The following is a 10,340-nucleotide window of genomic DNA, read 5'->3' as shown; positions in this document are numbered from 1 at the left end:
GCAGGCCAAACCCACTGGATTTAACAGTCAAAACTGGATTTAAAAAGTAGAAAAATCACTGAATTTAGCAGTCCAAAATCAATGGATTTACCGATCCAAAGGCACTGGATTTTGCAGTACAAAAAACTGGATTTTGTTGACCAAAGGCAATGGATTCAGTAGACAAAGGCATTGGATTGACCAGTCTAAAGGCACTGGATTTAGTAACCAAAACTACTGGATTTCGAAGGCCAAAATCCCTGGATTTAGTAGTCCAAACCCACTGGATTTAACATCCAAAGGCTATGGATTCATCTGCCTGCCATGGGCCATCTGCACAGAGGACAAGGTCCCAAGGACACAGGAATTCTGAGTTTTACTCAGATTTGGGAGGGAATCACTGTTTCTAGGGGGAAAAAGTCTTGTAAATATTCTGGATTCTGGCTGTGGGAGGCAACCTGGCTGAGATGAGCTGTACCATCACCCCACTCAGGACAGACAACCTGAAATTCCCTGTTTTCCACATTTATCAGGGCTGGGAGCAGGTGTCAAAGGCTCCTCCTCAACCTGAGGTGGCGCAGAAAATATTTTTTATTTTTTTAGCAGAAACAAAGGATTTCCATTTGTCTGGCAAAATCAAGCTGATCCCACGCTCAAAGGTTCCCTGGATTTTAAAGTCTGAGTTGCAATGGAATTTTTTTCCTTGGAAAAGAGTGGAACTGAAAGAAAAGATCCTTGCAGGTGGCAGTGACCTGCAGGGTGGTGCTGGAATGGGGTGGCTCTGAAATTCTCACTGTGATCCAGGCAGGCCGGGCTGAGGGTGGGGGGGATCCAAGTGTCCTGCTGTCACCGTGGCACCGCTGGTGCCTCATCCCAAGGCACAGAACCGGGATTGTGCTGACCCTGAACAGATTTATGGGGTGATCCTGGCCTGCTATTAGTGGTCATGGAACCGCAGACTCCCAGACAGGGCCTGATCCCAAGCTCCCGTGGTTTTTTTGGAAGCAGAAATCTCCACTCTGGCTGTTTTGCTGCAAGCTCTGCCAGGGACACCTCATTCCCAGGAAAATGGGGTACCCTGGCAGCAGACTGCCAGGAGGGGACATGATGGGTGACATAGAATGAGCAGTGCCTGCATTGACGAGCTCGGAGCAGCTCTGTCAGCTATTTATACCCGGAACGCAGGAGTGGAGCCGCTTGGGATAAATGGAGCTATTTTCAAGGTCTTGGCCAGGTCTAACTGGTTTAAACAAGGCCGGGAATGACTCAGAGGGCTATAAATGTCCATCAGAATCCTCGGAGAGGCTGTCTCCGATGGATCTCCATGGAAAAGCAGCCTCCCGGAGCGCTGAGAAAGCTGGGACATGCTCCTGTCGCCCTGCTCTTGCACCCATTCCAAATCCCGTCAATTGTGAATGGCTGGGACTGCTTGGACTGGACACATCTCTGGTTTTACAGGTTGTGTAAGGAATTTGGGAATTGGGTCCCTTAATTTCACTCCTTGGATGATGTGCTGGACCGTCCTTGGGGTCATTCATCCCCCTGCCCTGAGCAGCAAATTTCCAGTGGGAATCAAAGCACCTCAGCCAGGCTGGAAGCTCTCCAGCAGCACGGGGGTTTTGTTAGGAAATAACAGGGAGCTATTAAAGCCCTGGGTTTTGGGAGGAGGCTCCAGGTTCCATTTTCTTCCTGTTTGTTTTCTTCTTGGGAACCCAAGGACATTTCAGTTTTCAGCAACTGATCATTAAACATAAAAAATATTTCCCAGGAAGAACCCAAACCCTGGACATTTCAGTCAGGTGAAAATTCCCCTGCCTGCTGGGAGAAAATATCCATGGCAGGATTTTCCTGGGATGTGAGGAAGGCTTTCTTTCCTTTCTTTCTCGACCTGGGCATCTCCCTCCTCTCATCCTTCTCCCTGTGCCATGGGAGCTGGGGATGAATCCGCTAACTCCTGGTTTTCCGCAGCCAGCCAGCTCCTCCGGCCGTCATCCCAGATGCCTGCACATCTTGTTTATCTGGCAAAACGTGCTGCTGGAAAGCCGGGAATGGGCATCACGTGGCCCACGGCAAACAGCCGGCAGATGCCCTCTGTTGATTTTGCTCTGAAGCTTTTCCAGAGGCTGCTGGGCTCTTCCAAGGGGGTTTTGCCCATTCCCGCTGTGATCCCAAAACCACCCTCCCAGGATCCCCACCTCATGCTGGCATTGGCCCCAGGGATCATTAGGAATGCTTTCCTGGGAAGTTATTAATTCCCATCAGGATAACTGCCCGTGCTCCATTCCTAATAATGGGGCTTTATACCCATTGGGCTTTTCCCTGGTTTTATTTTATTCCAGCAGCTCCTTCCCTTCATCGACATCAGATAATTACGGAGCAGGAAGGAATGTTAAAACAGGGAGTGAAAATTCCAGAAAAAGGGATATATTCTGACTGTCTTGTGGATGAAGCCAAGTTGCCTGCCCCTTGGATTGAAGGATATCTTTCCAGAGTTAAAAGGGTGGATATTCTTGGGATATTAAAGAGACAATATTTTTGCACACTCCTGGCTTTTCCTTTGTTAGTCTTGCTAAGGCCTTGGAAAATCTTTCCTGGAATTAAGCAGCCCCATTTAATGTGGAATCTAATTAGGAGGGACTCGGTTGAAGAGTTCCTCAAATAGTTGAGTCAATATTGGCCGGTGTAATTGTAGGAATTCCCGGTGGAATACCGGCACCTGTTCTAGAGCTGAGGCTCTGTGCGTGGGGAAAAAGAGGGAATTTCGGTGGTCTTCATCCGAATCCTTCAAGTAGCTTTTCCCAATGTATGGAATTTGTGGGAGCTTGGGAGCGGGATCCTGGTGCGTGTTCCCAAATTGATGCTGGATGTGACCCGGGGTGTGCTGTTGGCTCTTCCTGGAGAATTTTGTGGGAATACTCAGCTTAATTCCCAACTTCAGGAATGTGAATCATCCTCATCCTCATCCTCATCCTCATCCATCTTCCTGTGGTTTGTCCTGCTTGTTGGAACAGAAGCTCCTGGGAATGCTTTCAACCCAGCAGAGCTCTTGACCTTACAAAGATGGATTCTACAGGAAAAATTGGAAATAACCCAGCGAGAGGCAGCACAGTAGCAATGGAGCTTTCCTATGCTGCTCCACCCTTCCCTCTTCCCGCCTCAATCCCATCTCCCACCTCTTCCTGAAGTACTTCCAGGCACTGATTCATCCATAATTTCCATCTCTTATCAGGGAATGGCCTCAATAAATCTGACAAGTTGCCTTTTGTCTCCAAGAATCCTCCTGAAGGGCAGCTCTTCAGGAGCCTCTGTCTCCCAATTTCCTGATTTCAAGGGAAAAACCCAATCCCGCCTTTCTTTTGGAGGAGCAGCGCAACTGGGAGAGTTTATTATCCTAGATTAATGATGATAATTATCAGGAGAAGAGGGATAATTATCCAGCTTGGAGCGAAGACACTGGCATTACTGCAAGGGATGGATGCAGAAAAAGCCCATCCAGACTCCAGCTGTCCCATGGGAAGTGGGAGTCCCCTCCCAAGCCTTGGCTCCCAATGCAAATAAGAGCATAATTTCAAAATTAAATTTAAAATAAATATTAGTTAAATATTAAAGAGAAGAAATCATATGGAGATAGCTGGGAACTCGCTCTTTCCAACCAGGAATGTTTAAATAAGACACCACAGAAAAAATTTCTTTTTTAGCAGTCCTAGTATTCCTAAAAATGTTCTTTTTATGGGAAAATATCAAATTTCCTGCTTATTTTATTTAGGAGAGATTAATTTTATCTGTGTGGAAGGTGAGAAGGGAGCGGGAGGTGGTTGGATGTGGGAGCAGAGCCTCCAGAGTCAATCCCACATCCAGATGCTTTTCCAGGCCCGCGTTGCTGAATACAAATATTGGAATTGCTCCATGTCCTCGTGTTCCTGAGACAACAGCTTTGTCTGAGGAGCAGGAGTGGGATGTGATGGCTGTGGTTGTTCCTGTGGGCACGTGGAATGGAATGAGCATCACCATTCCTGGCAGGATGTGCTCCATGGATGGAGCAGGATGGGAGAATTGTGGGACAGACAAAGGGAAAAATGGGATTTAAGTGTCTGGGACGGTGGGAATGTCCTGAAGGATCAAAAATCCAAGGAACTGGGGCAGGTCCCAGTCCACACCTGGATGAAAATCCTCACCTTTGATGGGGACAAAATTCCAAGTCCTATGGAGCCAAAGCAGGGAAGCGGCACCTGGTAAAGGGGAAAGAGCAGGAAATTGGGAAAGGCAGGAGCTGCTGAGCTTGGGATGGTATCACCTCTGGCCACCCCTCACATGGAGGTGCCAGACATGCTCACATCTGTGCCAACATCTGCCCCAACATCTGCAGGGCCCAGGCCTGAGTGTGGGAATTGCCCGGGGAAAGGCTCATCCCAGCCTTTCTGGAATCCATCAGAACAAACCTCGAGGTCTGAGGGAAAAGGGGGTGGAAAACCAGTGGGGTCTCATTCTGGATCTAGCCAGGAGCAGAGAGCAGGATCCTTGAGCATGCCCAGCAGCCACATCCCACATTTCATCCCATCCTCCCAGATTTCCCCCTTCCTGAGCCTTTGGATGAGCAGAAACCTCCTTGGAAACGCAGGAAGTGGAGATTCAGCACTTGGGGTGGACCAGCACCTCCCCTCCCAGCCGGGACGGGTGGTCTCGGGGTGCGGGCAGGGGGTGCGAGGGGGTGACCCCGGGACTGACCCCACAGGGTGTCCCTGGGTGTCCCCCCACCTCGGGGTGTCGTTCTCCGTCCCCCCCCGCACCCACAGCAGGCGACAGAGGGCGCCCCGCCACCGCGCTCGGGGTGTCCTTCCTCTCGGCGGGGCATCTCCCGCGGAGCCGTTCCCCCAAATCGCCCAAATCCCGGCAGAAAATGCCTGGAAGGGGTGGAGGGTGATGGGAGGGAGGTGGGCTGCGACTATCGCCGCGGCTATTGCGATGGAAACAAGGAAGCAGGGGTGTTTTCCTTTGGCCATGGATCCAGAGGGATTTGGGAACACAGGGAAAAAATCCTGAAGGGGTTTGCTGGGGGGGGGTTAAAAACTTTCGGCGACGTGGGGCAGGGGAGCCCCTCTGGGGAGCGCAAGCTCAATAAATAAATAAATAAATAAATAGATGAATAAACAATTAAATAAATAGATAAATAAATAATAATAAAAAAACAAATAAATCAGGCTTGCGGTTGGTTTGGGGTTTTGGTGGTGTTTTTTTGGTTTTTGGTGGGTTTTTTTTTTTTTTTTTTTTTTTTTTTTTTATGACGGTGGGCAGATCTAGGTGGGAATTCATGGAACACTCCCCAGGAGCTGCGGGGATGTTCCCGGTGGAGCCAGGCGGGCACTGGGAAGGGGTGGTGGGAATGGGGAGAAGCCCTCCCATGCCTCCCTGTCGTCTTGGGTCTCCCCCGCGCCGTCAGGACCGCGATGGGGGGTAGGGGGGAATTTAGACCCGCGGGAGGGTGGTTTTGGTCACCCGTCTGTCCTTCCTTCCTCTTTCCCTCTTTTCCTCCTTTCCTGCTCTCCCCCGCTCCCAGGCGCTCCGGCAGCGGCGCTGCCCCGACGGAGCGCACCGGGACCCGCACAGGGCCGGCCCCGCGGCCCCGCCGGCGCTGCCCGCCCCTTTCCCTGCTCTCCCTGCTCCGTTTAGTCCCGATTTTCCTGCCGGGAAGAGCCGTGTCCCGACCTGCCGGGGAGACAGAGCCGCGGGGCCCGTTGGCCGCGGGGAGCGAAGGTGCGCGGGGAGGGGAGCAGGGACCCGAGGGGGATGCCCGGCCGCCGCAGCGGGACTGCTCCCAGCAGCAATGCCGTCGGGGCTGTCCGGGCAGCGGGCTGGGAACGGTGCCCCTGGGAGCGGGAAGGGGTGGCAGTGGTGTCCCCCGGCGCGAGGCGGTGGCAGAGGCGCGCAGAGGTGCGCGGGGCCGCGGAGGAGCCGCTCCCGCCTAGGTGTGAGCTGATTATTCAAATGGGCAGCCGAGGACCTGGGGATTGGAGGCTCGCCCGGCCGCTCCGTGCTATATCACTGGGGCACCCACGTCACTGCAGCACTTGTCCTCCTCTTCCTCCTCCTCCTCTTCTTCCTCCCTCCTCCCTCCTCCTCCTCCTCCTCCGGCTCCTCCATCGCCTCCGGGCGCCTCTTCGCCGCGGAGCGCTGCGAAAACCCACCCAAGGAGCGGCGGCGGAACAAACCCACCCCAGCCCCAGCGCCGCTACATCCCCCCCTTCCTCCCTCCCTCCTCTTCCTCCTCCTCCAGAGGCTCCGGCGGAGGGGAGGGAGGGTTGGGGAGTAATTTTTTTTGCCTTTTTTTTTTTGCTGCCTTTTTTTTTTTTTTTTTTTTTTTTTTTTTTTTTTGGGTCGCTCTCTGCCGTCGTTTGTTGTGGCTGTTAAATTTTAAACTGCCATGCACTCCACTTCCAGTATGCTGGGAGCGGTGAAAATGGAAGGCCATGAGCACACGGACTGGAGCAACTACTACGGGGAGCCCGAGGTATGGACGGAGCCGGAACCCCCCAAAACCCCTCGGTGTCCCGGCCCCCGGACGCGATTAACTTTGGCACCGGCTCCCTGCTGCGGGCGGGGATCCCGAGGTGCGGGTGGGGATGCAGGCGACTCTTCTCTGTTTTTCTTTCCACCCCCCTAGGTATTTTTCTCTCTCCGGTCAGAGATGTCCCTTTCCCTTTCCCTTCCTGCAACTCCGCTTCGCGGGACGGCTCCGCCGCTCCTGCTGCCACCGCGATTTTTCTAATATAAATACCAAAATATATTTGGGTTTCATTAAGAAGAAAAACAACCCCCCCCCGCCTGCCCCACCACCGCCCCGCGCCGGGATTTAACTCTTTCCTCCCGTGCCCTCCGCGGAGCCCCGCGGCTGTGGCGCGTCCGGGCTGGGCTGGGCTGGGCTGAGCTTGGCTGGGCTGGGGCTCCCCCCCGCGCCATCCCCGTGCCCTGTGTCGCTTGTCCCCGCAGGGCTACTCCTCGGTGAGCAACATGAACGCGGGTCTGGGCATGAACAGCATGAACACCTACATGACCATGTCGGCCATGAGCAGCACGGCCAACATGACGGCGGCGGCCACCTCCATGAACATGTCCTACGCCAACACGGGCATGAGCCCCTCGCTGACAGGCATGTCCCCGGGCGCAGGGGCCATGCCGGCCATGGGCTCGGCCGGCGTGCCGGGCATGGGTGCCCACCTGAGCCCCAGCATGAGCCCCATGGGCAGCCAGGCGGGCTCCATGAACGCCCTGGCGCCCTACTCCAACATGAACTCCATGAGCCCCATCTATGGCCAGTCCAACCTGAACCGCTCACGCGACCCCAAGACCTACCGGCGCAGCTACACTCACGCCAAGCCGCCCTACTCCTACATCTCCCTCATCACCATGGCCATCCAGCAGTCCCCCAACAAGATGCTAACCCTCAGCGAGATCTACCAGTGGATCATGGACCTGTTCCCCTTCTACCGCCAGAATCAGCAGCGCTGGCAGAACAGCATCCGCCACTCGCTGTCTTTCAACGACTGCTTCCTCAAGGTGCCGCGCTCACCGGACAAGCCAGGCAAGGGTTCCTTCTGGACGCTGCACCCGGACTCGGGGAACATGTTCGAGAACGGCTGCTACCTGCGCCGCCAGAAGCGCTTCAAGTGCGAGAAGCAGCTGGCGGCCAAGGATGGCACTGGCGGCAGTGGCAGCAAGAAAGGCTCAGGCCAAGCCCCCAGCCAGCCCCTGGGCGAGGGCAGCTCCTCGGCAGGCTCCGATGGCTCTGCCAGTGCCGAGTCCCCCACCAGCTCCTCGCCGTGCCAGGACCACAAGCGCACCCTGGCCGACCTCAAAGGGCTGAGTCCCGGCGAGCCTTCGGCCTCTCCAGGCCAGCACCTGCTGGCCCCGCCACACGCCGGGCTGGCCCACGAAGGCCACCTCAAGCCTGAGCACCACTACGCCTTCAACCACCCATTCTCCATCAACAATCTGATGTCCTCCTCAGAGCAGCAGCACCACCACCCACACCACCAGCACCACCACCCGCACAAAATGGACCTGAAGGCCTACGAGCAGGTGATGCACTACTCGGGCTACGCCTCGCCCGTGCCCGCGGGCCTGGCCATGGCACCCGTAACGAACAAAAGCGCCCTGGAGGCCTCGCCTTTGGCCGGAGAGACTTCCTACTACCAAGGCGTGTATTCCCGGCCCATCATGAACTCCTCCTAAGCAGGAAAACGCTCCTGAAAAAAGGGGAAAACCTTCTCCCCCCCAATACCCCTCGCAATGGACTCTGAGTACGGTACATATCTGGTATATATATATATTTTTTTTTTTTGTTGTTGTTCCCTTTTGGCTCCAGATGTTTGCATCCATTTGGGAACCTGCAGCCATGTGGCCCCTTCCCAAATCCACCCGGGGGAGGGCTCCATGTGGGGTGGTTTGGTTTGGCGGGGTGGGCATGGGGGGATTCTCCAGGGCTTGTTTTGATTTTTTCGTTGTTGTCGTCGCCACGAGGTCTAAATATATCTATTTTTTTGTGTGAGAGTGAGGGGGGGAAAAAAATAACCCTCAACCGAGGCAGAACCAACCCCTCCTTCCTTGTGAATATTCCTAGTTCGGAAACTGAGAACCAAAAGTCTTGAAACGTTGTAAAAAAAAAAAAAAAAAAAAAAAAAACAGACAAAAAAAAAAAACAAACACGGCGGGAGGGAAACGGGGGAAAGAAAAAAAAAAAAGAAAAAAATACTAAAAAAAAAAAATTAAGAAAAGGCAGGATAGATTGTTGCAATTGAAGCAAATGCTTTAAGTTCCCGGGAGAGTAAACTACTCGGATCTGATTAATTTATCGTTTCTGTATGCTTTATTTATGTCTTCGAACTGTGTATTCTGGTAGCGAGCGGCCGCAGCTGCCGCAGAACTCCATTAAAGTCGTATTGGCGGTGCTTTTCCCCCTGAATCTCTGTTCCGCCGCCGCCGCCCGACGGGACCCCCGCCGCTCCCGGCTGGCATCGCCGCTGTCCCTGCCGGCATACCCGGGATCTCCCGGCTGCTGCCGCTCCAAACCCGGCTGGGATCGCTTCATACCCGGCTGGGATCCCTCCGATCCCCCCGCCGGAATCCCTCCAGCCCCCGCTGGAATCTCCGATGTCTCTGCCGCCATCCTTTCATCCCTTCCGGAACCCCTCCATCCATTCTAGGATACCCCCATCCCCGCAGGATCACACTATTCCTTCCAGGATCCCGCTATCCCCGCCGGGACATCTCCATGCCCGCGGGATCCCTGCCAGGATCGCACTATTCCCACCCATCCCACCCCGACACCGCGGCCAGGGAAAATCCGCTCCTCCCGCTCAAGGTGGGAATCCGGGACATCTCTCCCAAAGCCCTGCGATCCTGGAAAAATCATCCCAGCTGCGTTAACCGGGAGGGATTTAGGACTCGCAGGGGCAGCGCATCCCTGCCTTTGCCGGGACAGCATCCCAGATTTTCGGCGGGCGGTGGAAAAAGGGCAGAGCTTTTTATTTTCAACACCTCCCGCATCCTCTCCTTCCATTCCCTTTTTCGCCCTCTTCCCAACCACTTGTTGTTTTTCCCACGCGGCGCCGGCCACGCCGCGATGTTGCTTTCCCAACTAACATCCAAATCCTTCTTAAAATTCCGCATTGTCCGCGGCGAGAGAAAAGGGGAGAAAGGGAACGAGCGGGGAGGAGCGGGGCGGGGGTGGGGGGTGGCGGGAGGCGAGTAGGGGGAAAGAGGAGAAGGGGAAAAAAAGAATCTTCCTAAAAAAAAAAAACAACTGGGGCTGAAATGTGTCGGGATCTCTCCAAGGACACACACGACGGCAAGCGGGGCGTGCAATGGGTGGCATTAGCACATAAAAGGCTCCCGCGGCCAGCGGGCACGGGCGCGGGGGTGTCGCCGCTTTGGGGACAAGGACATCTCCCCCGCCCCCGCTCCCGGCCTCGGGTCCGGCCCCGCTCGGCTCCGCTCGCATCTCGCTCCCTCCGCGGAGTTTCGCCTCTTTTTTCTTCATTTCCCCTTCTATTTTCTTCCTTCTCCGCCCATTTCTCTTCCTTCCCTCCCTTTATTTCTTCTCCCCTTTTTCGCTTTTTTCTCCCCCTTTGGTTTTTTCGCCGTTTCCCCTGTTTTTTTTTTTTTCCTCTCCCCTTGGATTTTTCTTCCGTTTTACTTTTTCCCCTTTCATTTTTTCCTCTGCCCTTTCATCTTCCTCTCCTCTTTTTCATTCTCTCGCCGTCTATATACTCCTTTATTTCTTCTCCTCCTTTTACTTTCCTCGCTCTTTCCCCACCCCTTCCTTCCTTTTATTTTCCTCCGCCTTTTATCCCCCCTCTTATTTTCTC

The 10,340-nt window shown here is 54.3% G+C and overlaps 1 protein-coding gene across 2 annotated transcripts; it reads left to right on the top strand.

Moving 5' to 3' along the window:
* The first annotated feature begins 5,642 nt into the window (after positions 1–5,642).
* On the top strand, positions 5,643–8,922 carry FOXA2 (forkhead box A2). Of its 2 annotated transcripts, XM_021537629.4 has the most exons (3): positions 5,643–5,730; positions 6,415–6,484; positions 6,964–8,922. In XM_021537629.4, the coding sequence occupies exons 2-3, from the start codon at positions 6,416–6,418 to the stop codon at positions 8,203–8,205; spliced, it is 1,311 nt and encodes a 436-aa protein (XP_021393304.1). In that variant the 5' UTR covers positions 5,643–5,730; position 6,415; the 3' UTR covers positions 8,206–8,922. The 2 variants fall into 2 exon arrangements, with proteins under 2 accessions (XP_021393304.1, XP_077637911.1); XM_077781785.2 differs by lacking the exon at positions 5,643–5,730 and having other exon boundaries at positions 6,317–6,484.
* Positions 8,923–10,340: the final 1,418 nt, after the last annotated feature.

Source organism: Lonchura striata, chromosome 3, assembly GCF_050655825.1.
Source record: "Lonchura striata isolate lonStrDom1 chromosome 3, ASM5065582v1, whole genome shotgun sequence".
Lineage (NCBI taxonomy): Eukaryota > Metazoa > Chordata > Aves > Passeriformes > Estrildidae > Lonchura > Lonchura striata.
The sequence above is the reverse complement of the archived record's forward strand: the minus strand, read 5'-3'. Positions and strand labels throughout refer to the sequence as shown.